Raw genomic sequence first — 20562 nt, 5'->3', positions numbered from 1 at the left:
TATACAGTTCTATCAGCTGCATAAATGAGGTCATTTTAATGTGAACGTTCACTTTTTAATAAATGAGCAAGTGCCTAAATAAAACAGTGTAAAAGTACTACAACATAAATTGATTAAGATTCAGTGGGAACATGGTATAATTATAAATAATTTTGATATTCTTTGCTTCGCTAATGATTTACAAGACATAATAGTAAAAAGAGTATATTGAATTTAGTTAAACTAATTTCTGATAATAATATTTTAAACAGATTAATAATTGTGTAACAAAATAACATATGTGCTCATTATTATGTATTAAAACGCATGTAAATAAAATCATGTAAGCGATATTGTATTTAAATTCCATATTTCTGATTTCAAAGATAAATAATCATCAATCAACATTTATTTTAATTGTTTATATAATATTACTATTATATCAACGCATTCACTTACGATCTGACAAATCGAGTCTGACAAATTTTATGCACACATTATACATTTTGTAACACCCCTGTCATGTGCCTTCAGAATCATTTTTTGACAGTTTGTCAATTCTTATTCGTTGGCATTTGCTGAGAGCTGGTTTGTTGATGTTTTTAATTTATGTGATTAATTAATTAATTTAATTAAATTAATATATATTTAAATTTGATTTATTACAAATCTAAAGAGGAATAAATAAAACGGTAATAAAAATATATTTAATTTGTTAATGTACAAGCAAAATTATAATGAGTGCAGTTCTCACCTAATAAGAAACTTGGGCGTGGACACTTGTGATGCTGCAAGTATTAATTAACAAGACGAGTCGCACCCAAGTGTAAATTACTTCAATGTGAATCAATTTATTTAATTGTGTTCTTTTTGATGAAATTTAATGTAATGTGATTATAAAATAATCTAGATTTAAATTTTTTAGAAAAAATGGTGGTACTAAGTTCTTGCTGGTCACCATTCATATGGTCAAATTCTGTTAAAACGGGCAGCAAAGCAGTAGCTTTTTACACAGCAGCGTTATCAGTTGTGCTCATCACATTGGCAAGTTTTGAACGAAATCAAATTAAATATAATTTAATAAAATTGTAATATATTTATTTTTTATAGATTACATATATGCTGTGTGGTGGTGAATCAGCGCAACTCTACTCGCCACTATTTGAAACGGATAAAAGATACTCCATGCCCTTATTTGGTGGCATTTTTATATTATATTTCATACTGCTTATATTAGCCTCTTATTTAGTTTATTTTGGCATAAAGATTTGGTTAGTATTTTGTAGTAAAAAGTTAAGTTAAATCTAAATTTAATTGAATTATTTTTACAGCACCCGTGGTTGGCTGTTACCTTGGTTGATATTAGCAGGAATTGGTATACTTTTCCAATTTGTATTTGGTCTTTGGCTTATTGGTGGCTACTATATATATGTAGGTTGAATTCAGTTAAAATTTGTTTTGTTTATTAATACATAAAAATATATGCTTTCAGCTGGAGCAAACACTTTCAGCATTGTTGAATTTTTGTTGGATGGCCTACAATGTAATAAAATCTTACAAATTTAAAATATTTGAAACTTAAAAATTTTTTCGTTGCAGATCTATTGTTGGCTCTGTGTGTTTTCACAATATCAAATATTCCTGATACTACAAAATCCGAATATTGAGCTTCTAATGCCTTGAACTTTAGGAAATTTATATACATATATATGTGTATATATATTACATTTATGCGTATTGAAATGCAGCATAAAATATTTAGATTTAAGTTATGAAAAGAATCGCATATCTAAATCAACATTCCGAAAAGCATTTTTTGCTTTAAATTTTATAGAAAAATTAATATGTATGTATAAAAATAGTTATATTTGTCTTTAATAATATATTATGTGTACATTCATATGTATTTATACATATATATTGCTTGTGCATACATATTTATGTATCTATATATTTATATAGTTTCATATATGTTTTATATCGCAATCGAATAATATTTCTAGACTTATAGTCAAACATTCCGTCCTTTAGGTTAATAATTTGTGCAAATGTGCATTATTTTTATGCATTAAACTTTTTACCAATTAGATTTGTTAAAATAAAATTTAGTAAAATTAATAAAGTGACCTTAAATACTTTTATGCACATATGGCAAAACTTTATACATATTGCCATAAAAATAGAATATTTTTTTATAAATTTTGTGTCAATTTTTTTATTGAAATAAATATTTATGTCAAAATAAATATGTATAAAATTAAATTTTATTGAAATAAACGATGTAGGAAAACTGTTTTATCTATTTTATATTATATATAAAATCGTTCATATATTATTTATTGGAGTAAATGTTATTCCGAAGAATGCTAAAGGGTTGTCTCACAAATAAATGGAACTAAAAATACAAATACATGGATTACGAAATGGTTGGGTAAAGGGAGTTCTCGGAAAGAAGTTTGTTTTGACGTTTATTCGTATTATCTGATCTGCTAAGTAGTTTTGAATGAATCGCATACTCTTAATTGTATGTAATGAGTTAATCCAATCTGAACTTCTGTTGAGACAGACTGTCAATATATCAAGTTTTTAAAAATCAAGCAACGTATAAACAAAATAAATAAAATGCCTCATGTTGAGTACCAAAGATCGGTTAAAGACTCTCTCTCTCTCATAAGTTATATGACTTAGAGGTGATTAAAAGGAATACTTATAAAGAACATACAATTTATTATAATATGTCACAAGCTTGGATATGAAAGCAAAAATGAATTTATGTTATGATTGGTTTGGTGATTGGTTCTGTGAATTCATATATGACATTAATGAATCCTGTCATTTTAATTAAAGTTATTACACTCGCGATTAATAGGATACTCATACCTTATTCATACATATAACGAAATAAGGTATTACCTTGTTTAGTTGCTTAGAGATTAGCTCAGCTAATGCAGTTAATGTTTTAAACGGAATTACAAATCTTTTTTAAGCACAAAATTAACAAAAAAAAATGTCTTCCTTATCAAAACAAGCAAAAATCCGACACAACAAATGAAATACTTTAATTTTTTATTTTTAACAATTTTACTTTTATAGCTTATTTACATTTGTAATATAATAATTTGATGTTTTATGATTTCTGTGTAATTAAAAATATTTTTACAATTTTAAATGTTTCTATACGTTAATGCTTTACGTTATTCCTTTTCATGTCATTCCTTGGTTTCTCTTCATTTTACACAGTTCCATTGTCTTACGTTGTGTTGATAAATTACGTAGTGTGGGTAAGAATGTCTTGTTCTTAAATCGAATAGACAACTTATGATATTTATTCACCTCATGGTTGCACTTCAAAACAATCCAACCAACTTTTTTAAAGTTAAAAACCAAAACAACAGATGCTTTCGGTTGCTTTTAAGTGTGGCAAAAAACAGCATATTGCTTACTCTATGCGTTAAGATTGCAACAATGATACAAATATCTTATCACTGTTGCAATCTGCCAAATGTTATGTTTTCGTAAAAAATAAATCTTGCATATGTGCATATGATGCAAGCAAATTACATCTTGAATAAAAAAAATTAATAAAGCAATGTTTAGAATGCAGAAAATTTTGAAATTTCGTTTTACAATAAAATTTAAAATATGGTAGTTTAGAATATTTATTCTTATTCCTTATAAGTATTAACTTATCAATTATACTCTCTTCACGTACTTCTAAAAATTTTTGTATTTATTTATACTTATATATTTAGAATATTTATTTTTCCAATTTTACATATTTTTAAAAAAATTTATTTCCACAATGTTTAAATTTATGAAACTTAAATTTGTTTGAATTTTTGTTAAAAACTCTTGAGACATGAGTGGAATATTCGTTGAAATTTCTAATAAAGGTTCATAATAGTTCACTTATTGCGTTGATAACATATTTTTCTGTAGTTGCTTAAATGTTTCGCAACTTCACAACAGATGTTTAGATAGAGAAAGTAGTGTTGTTATTTTTCATAGATATTAACAACTTTAAGCGAACCAATTGCTGTTTTTTTGCGAGCTGCTGAAAACACCTATTATAATTAATGTAAAGTTTTCAATTCCATGTCTTTGGTATATTTTTTTTATGAATTTTGTATAAAAAAAATATAATTGATTCGTGCACAATTCTTGAGTTAATTATGATAGTACCTAACAGCTACATTTCCCTTGATAACTGGAAATGGGTTTCACTTTTTGACCTTTACGGTCTTTATAGCCAAAATTTATCAATTTTGCATTTCTAAGATCTGGTTTTAGTGTGTTCAAGTCTCACATTTGTCGCTTTTGATGCTTTCTGGCTATTGGGGAAAAATTTATAGACTTATTGATAAAAAAATTTGCAATTTGACAAAAATCTATTAGTAGCTGCTCTTGACGACATTTCTGGCATTTAAAGAAGCTTTTTAAGATTATTATTATTAATAATAATATTAATAATGTAATAATATTATTAATATTATAAGGCATAAAATTTCAATAAATTCGTTTGTGTACATAGCAAACAAACACATATTATGGCATATTTGTATTACGTCTGTAATCGATTCAGTTCTTGAACTGGTTCGGATTAGTGCTTCGATACTCAAAACCATTTCATCGCCCATATTTGTATTAAATCAACGAAATAAGATTTAAATATTTTTATAAATCTTTCCACAAAGTTTATAAAATATGCATTTGCAATGATATATTCGGAATACTACAGTCACCCCATTTTCGCTGGCCTTAAAAATTGTTTTTAAAAACTAAAACTTAGTAGATATTAAATTTTTTTGATATTCTTAAAAAAGTTATAAATTTCTTAGATGGATATTAAAACTAGCATTTTATCTTTATTTTTGTATAATACTTCACTGAAATTATTATATTTTATATTCGTTTTTGTTTATTTATTTCGTAGTTACGTACGTAGTTACGTATGTAGTTACGTACTAATGTAAATACTTAATTTGACAAAAATTTCTGATTTATTTGAGTATGAAAATTATAAAGTTGGCTTCTATTTTTTTAAAACAACTAGTAAATATAATTGATATTTAGTTTGGAAATTTTTTTTTAATAATTGTGAAACTTAATTGAAGTTACAATTAATATATTTCGTATACTTTACAGCATAAATAAAAATATTTTGGCACACAAAACTCAAATTATCTGCTTTTCATATATATTTTACTGACATTTTTGAAATATATCACGGCTTTTGCAATACACAGGTTTTATTTATTTTATTTTTAATGGATTTTTTTTGTAAATTTATATTAATTAATTTTTATGTCGCATATTATCATAAATATTATTTTAATTCTGATATTTACGCTAATTAGTGTTGCAAACAAATTTTTTAAATTTTTTATTTGCAATTTTTTTTTCAGTGTTACGCTTAATAATCTTTAAAAACACATGATTTTTCATAAGCTTAATATTGCCATTTCAGTCTTTTTGCTTTTTAAAAGAAAAATTTTCGCCCAGTTCATTGTTGTGTTGTGCAGCTGGTTGAATATCGCCAACACGAAAAGTTGGTTTAAAAGTCGTAATTAAATTAGTTTTCGTTATTAGGAGCTTATATACTGGGAAGTTATTTAAAATAAAAGATAAAAAAAGAAATACATTATTTGCGAATCAAAAGTATTTGATATATATCTGAGAAGCATAGGCAGCGTAATTTGCACATACATTAGTGAAATACAAATAATTAAAAAATTGTTTGTAACGAAATTGAATGCAAAAGCATTGCTATCGAATTAAAGTAAGAAAAATAAATTATAATATGGTTTATTAATTATTAATTCAATCAAATAGATTTCCTATTGTGCAAAAATAATTTTCATAGTTTTGTTCTATTTTAGTGCATGTATAACTGTGGTTGCAAATATAGTTGTGCTATTCTTGCCAGTGTGTACTATACACGTTTATTTGGAAGTTTTAAACTGTAAAAAATTAGTTGGTGTATAAAGGTGGAAGTGAAACGTAGAAGAAGCAGGCAGACGAGGAATATTAAAATTTAAGGACGGAAGGAAATAAGAGAAATCGTGCAATAAAAAATTTTCCTACTGCCTAAATTGAAAAGAAATCAAATTGTTAATTTGTTAACGCTAAAAAAAAATTTTAGTTAAATATGTCAACACCCGCTCGCAGACGCCTTATGAGAGATTTTAAAAGGTAAGAAAATTATAACGCAAAAATGCTACACAAAAAAAATTTTTTCTTCAAAAGAATATTCTGGCAAATATTACGTGTAATTTAAAAAATTTCAACAGTGCGCTTTACTTTTTGTTTAATAGAAAATATAAACCAAATTTTATGTGTGGAATTGATTGTAGAAATTGTATTGCAGAAAATAAAATAAGAAAATATTGATTACGTAGTGAAACTACCTATACACAGGCACTTAAGTGCTTTACCACTTTACAGACTTCATGTCTATAGTTCATAAAAAAAGAAAAAGAAAAAAAAACATTGCGTTATTTTTGCTTTTATTACACAAAAGGTTTTGAAGAAAACGGGCGATATATATGTATTTATTGCAAAATATGTTGAAATTATACAAAAACTTGGGAATAAATCCTTGCTATTCCAATAAATTATTGACTACGTTTAATGTCATAGCAACGCATTAATATTATTTTCTGACCTTGAATCTGTTATATTTCAACTCACCTTAACTGGTTAAATGGCTTAAATGGCGTTCAAGGAAATCTAATATAATTATCAAGGATTTTAAGCCCAAAAAGTTGTTGCATTCGTTTTATATCAACTAAACAAATAAATAGCAAAAATTGAACATTTTTCTTCATAACAGTCAGATAAACAGTTTTTATTGCCAGTCATAAGGTCAAGTGCCCTAAGGCCTTGCGAAAAACATGATTAAGCGCGATTTAATTACTGACAGGTCTTCCATTACTATTTTGAAGATATTAAAGTGCAAAAAGAAAAATTAAGCTTGGAGCATGTGGTCATAATTAGTAATAGTAGAGAATTAGCAATGACTGTTTCTCTTCTTTGTTACAAAAAAAAAAAAGGTTTCAGCTAAAAACATAACCCCTGAGCTAAAGAAAAAAAACTAATCTCAGCTTCAATATATAATATTGTGTCTTCGTTATTTGTGACGTATAAATATGGCTTTGTTGGACATATAAATTTTAGTTTTGTTGTTGTTGTAACCCAGATAAATGACTTCGTGGTCCTGATGGGAAGGATAAGCATTATTGGCTCGTCTGTACAGAGAAGTGGCTCTAGAATAAAGAATTGTCCGCTTCTAGGAAATTATTGATTGTAGTTAGTATTAGTTTTTTTCACTTCTTTATAAAAACTAATTATAATATCTTAAACAAATATTTTTATAAAAAAAATTATCTACTTTCTTATATATTAACACAGTTGCGTTTTTTAATAGTAGGCTAAAAATACAATTCCGTGGTCCTGATGGGAAGAATAAGCATTATTGGCTCGTCTGTACAGAGAAGTGGCTCTAGAATATAGAATTGTCCGCTCCTAGGAAATTATTGATTGTAGTTAGTATTGGTTTTTTTGATTTCTTTACGAAAAATTTATTATAGTATCCTAAATGAATGAAAAGTGGCCCTATAATATAGAATTGTCCGCTCCTAGGAAATTATTAATTGTAGCTAGTATTAGTTTTTTCCACTTCTTTACGAAAAAGTTATTATAACATATTAAATAAATATTTTTATAAACAAAAAATTATCTACCTCTCTATATATTAACGCAGTTGTGTTTTTTAATACATTAAAAGTAGTTAATTAAATTTTGTTTGTCTTTTACATATTATTATAATTAAATAATGTATGTGAAAATTTATAATTACACTTCCCTTGAGTGTTATAAACATTGCATCAGCCACTTGTGACTAATCTAAATCTTTTTCGAATATAACACGCTTTCGCTTTGTCATATGTCTATTTTAAAGATTTTCAATATGTTCAATTTCATACCATAATGTACCATATCAGCATGAGCAGATAATAAATTTTAATATGAAATTCTATCTTTAAGTTAGCAGTCATAAAATGTTTTTGAAATGCGTAACAAGTTCGATATAGGTATTGCTATTGAAATCACTTTTTAATAGTCTTTAGATAGCTAATCTATATTTTATAAAAAATAATTAGTGTAATAACAGTATTTTCTCTGACTTAACCTTCAATAATTTCTTTTTGTTGTCCAACAAATCTTTTGTGTTTGAGCTTTCTTAATTAATTTTCCATTTTCTAAAACTATAAACAGTTTTTTTTTAATTTCAAAAGGCAAAATAGTACATTATTAGTCATAACATCTATTTGGTTAATGCAATCCATTAAGCACATCTTTTGGTTCATATCTTGTAGTATTCTAGTAGATTTTAATCATATTTTATAATTGTATTTTTTGCGCTAATAGTCTTTCACTTGAGATAAACAAAGTACTTGTTTTATATTATTTTTTAATCGTTGTTTTTAGGTTATATTTAATTCTGTTTATTATAACCCATATGTACTCTATATTCCATCTGTTTACTCTACCATATATGTTTATCGTGCCGTTTATGTTTATCGTGCCATTTATGTTTATCGTACTGTTTATCGTATGATACACAATATATGTATATATGCATATATTGTATCGCTTATGTCTATTGTTCGGCATATGTTACTTGTAATTACCATATGTATCTATAACTATATAAAAAAATCAAAGTTTCTTAAAAAAATCTTGAGATAAAATGTAGGCAACCATAAATCTTCGGTCAATTTGTTTCTAATTATCAAAGCGTGATAACATGGGTCAATTTATTGTATAATTTTTATTATTAAATTAAACACATTATCTAATACAATTTCAAGAAGATACTAAAATTTTGATTTTTTACAGGCATCTTCCTGTAGTTAATACTTTCTTCACTAATCTGGGAAATGTTCCTCTGTATAGACACTATTGTTACAAGTACCAACAGCTTAGAAGCTACACTTTTACTACTACTACACTCATATTGCTCAAGAGTACTTTTCAAAATTGGACGTTTCTAATATATGCACTGTTACTTATTACATTTAATTAATGTTAGTGTTACATTTATTTATAACTGAGACTACTGAATTGAGACTATACAAGGATATCATTTAAATTATTATATAATGTCTGTTGTGGATTCTTATTCTTCTCGGACACCTAATTTGCTATCAAATCGTTGGTGAACACTACAGCTAGCTATATCCTTAATAGTTCTTTTAACTAACTAGCTAGCTAGTACTTATGTGATTAATATGTTCAAATCACATAAGTACATGGACACAGTACATCTTTGGTAACAGCAGATTAGACGAGCTTGCCAAGGGTACTCAACTTCGATATTAATTTCTTAAACATTGGTACCGCACTTAAAACGTTTGAGCCGGTAATTAGGAAAAAATATCTGAATATAGCTAGAATAATTCTAGTTGGATTTCAAGATTTACTGGGCTAGAATAGTACTAGTTAACTGCTTCAACTAAGATGAAATTTGTTTAGTATTACGGGATCGCTGCTGACAGATTTTTGCGTACTAGCAAGACATGTTATGAGGCTGAGTCTACTCTATAATGATTTTTGTCGAGATTGTGGAAACATCTTCACACTATAGTTTCCTACTTCCTTAAATAACTATCCAACATCTTCTATAAGTGCTTTAAGTAGTTTTTGTTAAAATGATGTTATAGTTTTCTGATTGAAAATAATTATATTCCTATGCAATAAGCTCCACAACTTCCACAATAAGTCGACTTCTAAAACATAAGTCAGCCCGTATTCAATACTCAATCACACCTCTGCAGTTCACTCTTTTTAGGTTTTTTTGTATAGTATGTTATGTGTATGTGTTTAATATTAGTCCCCATTTAGCATCTTTGCTAGATTCTTCTTCTTTCTTAGCATAACAGTCCTGGGTAGACTAGTGCTTCTGTGGTTTCATTACAGTATGGATTTTCGAGGGTGGGTTCTAAACCCTTCGCTGAATCTTCTTCTAGGCCAGACATGAATAGAAGCTTTTGTTTTTGTTAGTAACCTACTTCTAAGGTTACGATTGGTGCCGTTGATCTCCTATAGAGATTCTTGCGCCACTGGCTCCAAAACATAGTATTCTGACTTGTTACCATGTAAACTTACTGACCTAACTTCAAAATACGTTGAAGCAGCTTATGTTGGCCTTCCCGTTTTATTTGCTACATCAAATGGCTACCGAATACTGTATCGTTCACCCTTTGATGCATTGTCCAGGTCGCGCCACGTGTACGCTGAAACTAGATATTTGCGTCGAAAAGTTATGTATTCACATCGAGGCACATTTGTAACCCATCTTTGAGGTCTGCTTATATTGTACCATGTGACTTATTGAATTATATTAACTACTACAAATAGCAGTGTATAGTTATTTTATCTTATGTATATACCTTATGTGTAATATTAATTAAATAACATTAAATTAAATATTAAATATAATATTTTATTTATTATATATTTTCCCTATTTAAGACTTCTGAAATCCTCTTCAAAATTTATAAATCCAATAAATAAGTTTAGAAACCAATGGTATAGTAAATGAACCCTTCTTTCTCTAGTAGTCATTGCATAAATTTTCTATTGCGGAATTATAGTAATTTAATGTTGTACTCGCTAAGTTATATCAACTAACTTTCAATATAACATCTCATCGACTGTATCTACAATATAAAGAGTAAATTAATTATTTTTAATTAATGTGCATTTTACAGAAAAATGCAGTTTCTTAACCTTTCCTCATTGTTTACTAATAAAAAGTTGCATTTTATTAGCAATAGAGAGGAAGAGTCATATAAGTAGTAATAATTGTTATTAACAATGTATGGAAAATATTTATAAAATAATACACCTGATAGTGTTTGTGCATTGAACTCTATAAACTGACACCCACACAAAACGTTCCCAAGAAATTTGCGCGTTTTTTATTGAATCAGTTAGGCTAGAATAATGTACGAGTATCCGACAATGTGACGCATATATATTATGCATATTTACAATGAAACAATGAAACGAATACAATACGACAAACATTTTTGGCTATTATTCAAAAATTGTGTAGTAAATGAATTGCGCTTTTATAAATGAAAAATAAAATTAGTATTAGGTCATCGCTTGGGCCATCATTTCTGAAATCTCACAGTCTACTTTTATAGGATAAACAAGCGAAAAATTTTGCTAAATCAGCTGTTTGTTTTGTTAGTAAAACTAAGCCGTGTTTTGCTCTATGACTGTTTTGTTTATGTTACATTCTGATAGTAGCGCTCAGCAGATCTAGAATTTTATACTGATTGTTGTTAGTGAGATCATTTACATTTTTAGCTCTGATAGGCACTCTTTTTATTTTTTTGATTTATGCCATTTTTCATTTTGATGATTTTGCAAGTTCATGTTTCTCGGTACAAAGACGCTTTCATCAGCTGTCATTTAACCATTTATATTTCTATTTACTATTTGCTATTTGTTTAATACTTTATTTTAGTATATAAGCACATAAATATACACAAATATATTTATCTTTCACACAAGTATATGTAGCAACGGGTTAAATCCTCTTCAATGTATACATTTTTAATTTTTTTTTTTATTTTTAATTTCCGTAAATATTTTCCTTGTTTTTGTTCATAAATTTTTGTATTGTTTTGAAGAAATTTTTTCATAAATATTTTCTTTTATTTTTATTTCGTGCAATTCGTGACAGTGAAATTTTGCTGCCAACAAAATATTTTACAGTTTGTACTCGTATGTAGAAAAAATATTGTTGGACAGTTCCTGCAAATTTTAAATAAATACAAAAAATAATTATTCTCAATATAAAGTATTTAAATCGGACATTTGAAAAAATTCTTATTAAAAATTATTCCATTATCATAATTAACAAAACATTATTATACTGAAACTCAATAATTATCTTAATATTTAATGATGTGAGAAGTAGTTTACTATTTCTCACTATTCACTTAAAAGCATGTGGTGATATATGATAACTCACTTCTATAGTACACAAAACAACATCGTTTTTGTTCAAATTTTTGTGTCTTAGTTTTTGATTATATATTTTGCAATGGCATTGCTGCTGCTTATTCTCTTATGTCCTCAACTCAATACAACATCGTTATTGTTCCAAAGTTTTCTTTTTTTTTCTGTACGCAATTTTCTTGTGCTTATTAACTCGACCAGCCTTCAACTTAAATGTATATGTTAAAAAATTATTAAAATGAAACATAACTTAAAAGTATACAGAATAATTTAAAAAGGAAGGATTAAAATGCTTTCAAGCTTGAAAATTTATGTAGAAAATCTCTAAATATACTTTTGCGAAATACATTTTGTTTCATTGAAATTTCAAGCAAGATACAGATACTTATGTTACGAATTAATCTACGAGCTACTTACTATATTATCTGTGATATTGTTTAAAATGAATACAATTATATATATAAATAAAATATAAGATATTTTTTGCAAATTACTTTATGTGAACAGTATAATCAATCGAGGTCATCTAATTTTCGAAATTTTCGAAATGTTCGAAATTGACCTATTTAATTTCACCTAAAGAATATTTGATTATTTCAAAAATTTAGATTGATATTATCAGCTATATCGTATAAATAGATTATTGTGGGAGTTGATTTTTGTTATTGTCCTGTATTTCCAATTTATGTTTAAAACGATTCTATTATCGGTTTTGATAAAACGAGCTGATCATTATCTTTTTCGTGGCTTTGTGTTTTGTATAGATTTAGTATGAATTTGAAAAGTTTGTTGAAATGTAAGTGAATCAAATCATTTTTAAATGAAAAAGAATATTAATTCTTTCACTAACGCTGTTTTAACACATTTGCTATGGGTGATGGTTAAAGGTGAGGAGGGGAATAAAAGTGAAGGGGTGAACTGAATATGGGTGGGATTTAAATTAAACTCAACCCGGTGGGGTGAGTTCAATGGTCGAATGGATGCAGGTTGTGTGTGTAGTGAGACAAGAGCACAGATTGACGATGTCTTGGGGGTAAAGCTGTAGTTTGGGCACATCTTAGAAATAGACGTGTTTATTCTTGACTAGTAACTGTTCAGCGCTTGGTTATATTCTGATCTCAATAAAGCTAGGGCAGTTTTTGCTGCACCGGGGAGACGCCGTTCTTCCTGAGAGACGTTAGGCGTGGTCTATTGTGAACTTTGTTGTGAGTCAATCTTGGTCTCGAATTAGATACTGTAAGTCCACGTTTTTTTTCCCTGCATCGTTGTGATCGACTTTTTTTGGACAACGATGATTTTTGTCTTGGTGACAAAAATCCGATTGTGTCGATCTCAGAAGTAGTAATTAGTAGTAATAATAAGAAGTGTATACTAATTTGTAGGGTTTTTATTTTCAGTGGAGAATTTTTTAAGAGATATATTCCTTGATCCAAGGCACCAAAATAATCGTAATTATTATAATCTAGTGTTGCAAAAGAGTAGCAGCATTTTTTGCTTTGAACAATATGTCTAATAAGTATGTCTTATAGATACATATAAATATGGTTTTGATAGTAATGAAAATATTTTAAGTTAATATTATAATTTTTATTACAATGCCTTGAATATTGCAGAGCCTTATAAAATTTGCATTATTCGAAATTACTGAAATTATTTAAGCAACTAAGGTGTTATTTGCTTTTGTGGATATTTTTTCCCTTTGACTAATAAGATAGTCAATAGTAATTATAAATTATAATTTTTATTAGTTACATATGTATGTTAGATTATTATCTTAGGAGACTCTAAAATGAATCTGCGGATATTTTTAATGTTTGTGATAATAACGTCAAGGCTTTTATATTTTGTTAAAATCTGTTTGTTATACATCTCCGATTACAATTTTTTTTCGAAATAATATATTATATTAACAAAGTTTCTTTGTTCACTGATCGTTGTGTCGTTTCTTGGGTCATACTGCTATACAAGTGCTTATATTCTGCATATCTGAGATTATCGAACTGTATTGTTTTCCTATTAAAAAGGTCTTTTATTTAATAGATTAATACATGCATAGATATGTATATTGAAGTTGCATTTATTTTTAATTTCCTTTTTTATTTCTTTATTTAAAACAATTCATTCATTCCTCATTGAAGTGTAAAGTGCTTAAACCCATTATAAGCGAGCATATTTATATTTTTCTCGTAAACTTTGTGAATATCATTAAAATATAATGAGTTTTTTGCGGAAATTTCATTGAGCAACCTTTGAGCGAAAATGTTTTATTTTAATTTATTCTTAATCATGGAATTTTGTTTATAAACTGATTTATTTATTTATATAAATTTTTATAGTCAAAGTTCAGTACTTTTTCATGTTAAAAGTGTTACGTTTACGTTAGTCTCTTTAGTAAACATTTAAATGATCCTAAAAAATTTTAAAAATTTAATATTTTTATGATTGTTTATAAAAAATATTTCATTCTTAAAATTTTTTATTAACAATTTAAAAATTTTAGGGAATCTGAAGAAGAAACTTGCATGTAATCAATAATTTTATAGCATAAAAATATGTAATATTTATTGATTTGATTTACTACTCAGTAAGGATATCAAAATCTCTTATCATGCAATTTAAGGAAGTGATCATGTCTCTCTTAATATTTGCTTAATTATTTGTTATTTTCGATTAAACTTCGCAGAGAGTCCAATATGTTTATTAAATTTCATAAATGGCTTTAGCATATAAAGCTGATATCTGTTGAAATTCATTGTTTTTATGTTGTGGTCGTTGTAATTAATGAAAATATATACCAGGAATCATTAAAGTAATTATAAACATAAATACATGCGATGGGTTTGGTTGGGTAAAGATTGATTCGAGACAAGGAAACTTAGTCATTCCAATGGATCAGACACTAAAGCGTTCGTGTTTACATCTAGGAGCTACTCATACCCACTCATACTTTCAGGGGTTATAACATTATATATATGATATCAATTAGTTTCCTAAATATTAGTACGCACTATTTAAAGAGCACTTTCAATAGTATTAATTCTGTATGTAATTTAATTCAAAATTCGAAATTAGTATTTGTATTTACTATTTAATTTTTATTTCTCAAAAATTTACTTTATATTTTATTAATTTATTAAATATTTACTTCCCTTCCTATAGACTACAAGAAGATCCACCAACGGGAGTTTCTGGCGCACCAACTGATAATAATATTATGATATGGAATGCTGTGATTTTTGGTCCACATGATACACCATTCGAAGATGGTACCTTTAAATTAACAATAGAATTTACGGAAGAGTATCCCAATAAGCCTCCAACAGTTAGATTTGTATCTAAGGTATTTCATCCAAATGTTTATGCCGATGGTGGAATCTGTTTGGACATTTTACAAAATCGGTGGAGTCCCACATATGATGTTTCTGCTATATTAACTTCTATACAAGTATGTAGAACATAATATAATATTATTTGTTATAAAAATTCATTTAGTAAATAATAATTGTACTCCTTATATAAGCTTTATATATCTTAAAGAAGTATTCAAATTAATATCTTCTGATGCATATGCGTAATTAATTGTTTTGTGTTATGTCTTAGGCATGCATAAATATAGCACACTGAATCACCAACTCTACTTTGAAATCATTCTGGTAATGAATCATCTTCTTTAACGTGATTCATAATATTTTTTGTAAGATGGATTTGTTTATTTATTAATAGTTTCTGGAAGCTCTGCGTGCCATATCTTTTAACCCTTAAACATTTGTAAAAATAATTTTAAAAAACATCTTTAACTGCTAATGGTGGTCTTTCATTGTGTCGATTATTAATTTATTATTTTTATTTTTAAAAGGTCATTATTTTTTTATTAATCAGAATTTGTTTTAAGTTGGCAATACTTGTATTGTACCTTAGTATCATAGTAGCATACAAATCTTACCATTCAACACATCGCATATTTGTAGACACTTAAAAGTATATTCTTGAAACTGATTACTATTGTGTTAGCAAGGTTATAAGGTTAAGGACTATGAGATTGCGAAAAGCACTCTCAACACTAAATATTTAGCTCCATATGGGCATAAAATGTGACTAAGAATACTGTTTGATTACGTGAGATATCAGAACTGCATCCAATTTAGTTCTACATTGGCATCAGTGAAGTGCTCGAAGTGCATGAATTGTTATGCTAAACTTTAGATAGATTATGTCTTCTGTCATTTTCCCAGATAATATGCATTACATATTAATCACAGCAGTCAATTTCCATCCAGTATTTACTGTTGCAGCTGTGAGTTAGAAGAGGAAAAGGAAAATGTTGCTTATTTACTTTGTTATATAAGACTATCTTCTTAAAACGAAAGTGCAACCTCTTTCAGTCAATTCCTAATATCTAGCAGTACTCCTGGTAATTATTGAAACCTTGATTAACTCAATATATTTCAATGCAATATCATCATAATGATAATACATCACTATTTGCTTACTGATTTTGATAGACGTAGTCCAAACAACCTATTGACATCCTGTGATAAATCATTACAATCACTACAGAAGAACTCATCGACACCCTTAGTCCTTTCTACTGTTTTCTACTTTATTCCACATTAATTATTCTATTTCCACGTGATATATTCTAACCTCTTTGTACTTTTTGCTTATACGGTTTTTCTATAAGAAACATTCACAAGAGCAACAACAATGGCAATGAAACCATTAAATAAATGGTAAAGTTAATATGCATTCATTCATTTTATATTCCAGGTCGATATCCTAAACTTTTTTATCCTTGTATCTTGCAATATCGTCGTTAAAAGTGGTCGTCAGAGTATGAGTATGAGCTATATACATGCTGATTAAATGTATCATTAAATCATCAGAAATAAAACAAATCATTAGAAATGAAGCGCATTTCTTCTTCTTCATTTAAAATATAACAGTAAGATTATCTAATCGGTAGGTTGCTAGTCTGATTAAATAGTTTTTTTCTGGTTTTGATTTTACTGAAAAATAAAATAGCAAAAAAACTTGGAATTGAATATTAATTTTTATAACAAATAATGTACCTCAATAGAAATCGGTAACGGACTTAGATGTGAGTATTTGATTTTATAGTATCTTCTTCCTTTGTGCAAAGAACCTGTGTGCTCAAGGTGTAGTAACGGATTTTATAGTACCGCTTTAACTCTATGTTGTTAAGAACCTTTATGTTCGAGACGGACTTAGATGTGGTGTTTTTGATTATATATACTCGAGTTGTAGTTACACTCTCCTGAGATGTAATAAAAGTTTCTCTTGTAAAATAGGAACACCACTTCCTCGTAAGCTGTAGAAACACGTCTTCTAATGTAACGCAATATATGTTATATGTAGCATATAGTTTCACAAACTTCGCATTAGTTAATAAGCGGCGGTGGTGTTAGAAACAGGTCTTGTTGTTCTAGCCCGTCAGTATTTGAAAGCAGATAACATGTAAGGAATACAAGACGAATACATTGGTAAGGGAGTAGATAGGTAGGGTTATAGTTTAAGGAATAAAGGAAATGGGGGTAGATATTTGTTAATTGGTTAATTGAAATTAACCAGAGTTTAGCCGAAGAAACCTAGCTACCTCAAGGGGATGAGACACAACACAAGAAAAAGGTTTTCGTCGTTTTTTGTGAATTACAATTAATCTATATACAAGAATTAACACGCTGCAAAATAAATTCCGTATAGATTACAGGGCCTAAAATATAGACAAGAGAACATATACTGCAGAGTAAACTACATAGAGGTTATAAATTTATATTTAAAATTTATCATTTATAATTTATATAGGAATGAACTATATAAATAAATTCGCGTATGAAAACTAAAAAAACTGTTTCTGTTAATTTACATAAGTGTTAATGAATATTTATTTTTTTTACAACCAAAATTATTATTTTGTAATTTTGTATTTAATAGTTTCGTATTTTCTTAATATTATTATTTCACACTAATTTTTATTTCATTCAATATTTCAACTTAAACCAAATTCGTGTTCAAGATGCTAACAATTATATTTAAAAAAAAATTATTTTTAATAAAAGTTGAAGCTATTAATATAATTTATATAATAATATAATTTATAATATTATGATTTATACAATTTATAATAATATTTTTTTTTATGATTTCAGTCTCTGTTGAGTGATCCAAATCCAAACTCGCCAGCTAATTCAACAGCTGCACAACTTTATAAAGAAAATCGTCGTGAATACGAGAAACGAGTGAAAGCCTGTGTGGAGCAAAGTTTCATCGATTAGCCATCAGCCAGTAAAGTAACAACAACAACAACAACAACCAGCAGAAGAACAACAGTAGTAGCAGCAGTTGCTCCAGCCAAAACAGCAGCAAGTTCGTTAAGCAACCTCAAAAGCAGAAACAATATGCAAAAAATTTCAAAGTACATTTTCAAAATCATTTTGATTCAAGTATAAAAAAAACATTAAAATCATTTATTAATTACTCAGTAAATTAAAATTTTAGGTGTAAAGTCTATTACAAAAAAAAAAAAAACAAAAAAAGTAAATATATATAAAGTGAGCATACGAAATATATTTATATTTAATTGTAATTAAAAATATCTGTTTTTGTTTGTCCTTCCAACTCTACACACAAATAAAAAAAAATATTTTGTTGAAGCTCAGTTTATTGTATGTTGCCTACTTTACTTGAGTGCTGTTGGAAGAATTAAGTAAAAAAAAACTAAAATATATGAAAGAAGATTTTAAATTAAAGATTTAATTTACAAAGAACCCCCCTCTAGCAGCAATAAACTTTATAGTACAGACATGCAAAACAATAACATTTATCAAAAAACAAAAACAAAACTAAAAATAAAAAAAAATTTATTCAGGAAATTTATTACATCATTTACATTTGCAACATGAACATAAAAACCATTTTTAAAAGAACACAAAATAGAAAATAGTAAACAAATTATAAACACAATAAATATACATAAATATAAATTTTGAAAATTTTTAATGTTAAAGAAGTCATCGTGCAAGCATATTAGTACACAAATCAAATAACAAAAAACAAGTAAATGAAAAAATTATTGATAGTAATAGTAATTGCTTAAAAGTTTTAAATATTGCTAAATCAAATAGATATACAAATATTTTTTTAAAATCAAATAATATTGCGTACAAATATATCATAAATAATCCCACAAGCCAGTAAAAAAACAACCATTGTTGCCCAACAGTTTATGGAAGATCACATGCACCTAAAAACTCTGAATAGAACTTCAAAATTAATTTCAATTATTCTTTTTTAATAATAATAATATTTTTCAATAATTATTGTAATTATCATCATCACTGTTCCTTAAACTCCTTATCGTGGCATAAGGCAACAATAATAAATAAAATACCTATTAATATAGAAATAGAAAAAAAGTTTTTTGTAATAAACAATTGTAATATTATCGAATAATTTAGTAAAAAAAAATTGTAATAAATACATTATAATATAAGTATTAATATATTATATATAATATAATATAATTATCATTATATTATAATGTATGCAATGTTTTATATAATTATTAAACATTAATATATTTATTATTATATTATAAAATTACTAATACCATTTAATATCCCACAATATACATATATATTATAAATATAGTACAATAATTATTGTTTGAAATTTTCCTCATTTAAGTATGCTAAATTTGTAATAAAACTATAAAAAACATAAATATTTTCGGTTTTATGTCTCTAAAATTTGTAAACATTTTTATTTTATTAATATTTCGTTTATTAGTCATAAATTAATTTAAAAAAAATTTTTATGTATTTCCTTTTCAACATGTAGAAATATCTAATTATACTACTGATTATAATTGTGAAATTAGTAATAAGTTTAAATGGTTCAGAGTAACGCTTGATTTAGAAATAAAAGAAATGATATGCATACTTATATAACATTTCGAGCTTTATTTAAGCAATTATGCAACTGCTTCAGAAGTAAAGCATATAGTATTGCCCAATTCAAAATCTTTTAAATGTTTATTTTAAATTTTATTTGAGTCGAAATTATCAGCCACACCATAATGTGTGTGTGGTATTTACAATTAAATCATATACTATCATTTTAAATAAAAAAATATTATTTTTCTAAAAAATATTAACTACTTGCTTGTATAGCTTATGTGTTCTAAAAAAGTCTTGATATTGCTTTTTAATTTGAATGTATAGAGTAATACCGTATATATTGTAGAATTATTGAGATGCTGTTAACTAATAGTAAATATCAATGTACTTCGGCTACTATAAGTTGGGTCTAGTAAATAGGCTATTGTTATATTTATTTACATACACCACCAGTTTTTCAAAAATAGTATTGACAAAAAAAGTTTTTGCCAGTAAGGGTCAATATTATTTAAAATAATTTTAGAAAAAATATTAATTAATATAAATTATTTGCATTATTATTACTCTTCCACTCATTCACCATTTGTACGCAATAAAAGATAGAAATAAAGAATGCTATATATATAAA

At 26.8% G+C, this 20562-nt stretch overlaps 2 protein-coding genes across 6 annotated transcripts; both read left to right on the top strand.

The window, feature by feature from the left end:
- The first annotated feature begins 542 nt into the window (after nucleotides 1–542).
- Nucleotides 543–1783, top strand: LOC119683532. Of its 3 annotated transcripts, none has more exons than XM_038097240.1 (6): nucleotides 543–567; nucleotides 905–1023; nucleotides 1090–1250; nucleotides 1311–1410; nucleotides 1472–1522; nucleotides 1579–1783. In XM_038097240.1, exons 2-6 carry the CDS (start codon nucleotides 910–912, stop codon nucleotides 1660–1662), a joined length of 510 nt encoding a protein of 169 aa, XP_037953168.1. In that variant the 5' UTR covers nucleotides 543–567; nucleotides 905–909; the 3' UTR covers nucleotides 1663–1783. The 3 variants fall into 3 exon arrangements, with proteins under 3 accessions (XP_037953168.1, XP_037953167.1, XP_037953169.1); XM_038097239.1 differs by lacking the exon at nucleotides 543–567 and adding an exon at nucleotides 587–671; XM_038097241.1 differs by lacking the exon at nucleotides 543–567 and adding an exon at nucleotides 787–805.
- Nucleotides 1784–5115: 3332 nt separating this feature from the next.
- Nucleotides 5116–18349, top strand: LOC119682492 (ubiquitin-conjugating enzyme E2-17 kDa). Of its 3 annotated transcripts, none has more exons than XM_038095946.1 (4): nucleotides 5116–5225; nucleotides 5859–6171; nucleotides 15178–15463; nucleotides 18186–18349. In XM_038095946.1, the coding sequence occupies exons 2-4, from the start codon at nucleotides 6128–6130 to the stop codon at nucleotides 18309–18311; spliced, it is 456 nt and encodes a 151-aa protein (XP_037951874.1). In that variant the 5' UTR covers nucleotides 5116–5225; nucleotides 5859–6127; the 3' UTR covers nucleotides 18312–18349. The 3 variants fall into 3 exon arrangements, with proteins under 3 accessions (XP_037951874.1, XP_037951872.1, XP_037951873.1); XM_038095944.1 differs by lacking the exon at nucleotides 5116–5225 and adding an exon at nucleotides 5429–5758; XM_038095945.1 differs by lacking the exon at nucleotides 5116–5225 and adding an exon at nucleotides 5429–5758 and having other exon boundaries at nucleotides 5843–6171.
- The last annotated feature ends 2213 nt before the right edge of the window (nucleotides 18350–20562 follow it).

Source organism: Teleopsis dalmanni, chromosome 2 (assembly GCF_002237135.1).
Source record: "Teleopsis dalmanni isolate 2A chromosome 2, ASM223713v2, whole genome shotgun sequence".
In the NCBI taxonomy this organism is placed as follows: Eukaryota; Metazoa; Arthropoda; class Insecta; order Diptera; family Diopsidae; genus Teleopsis; species Teleopsis dalmanni.
The sequence above is the reverse complement of the archived record's forward strand: the minus strand, read 5'-3'. Positions and strand labels throughout refer to the sequence as shown.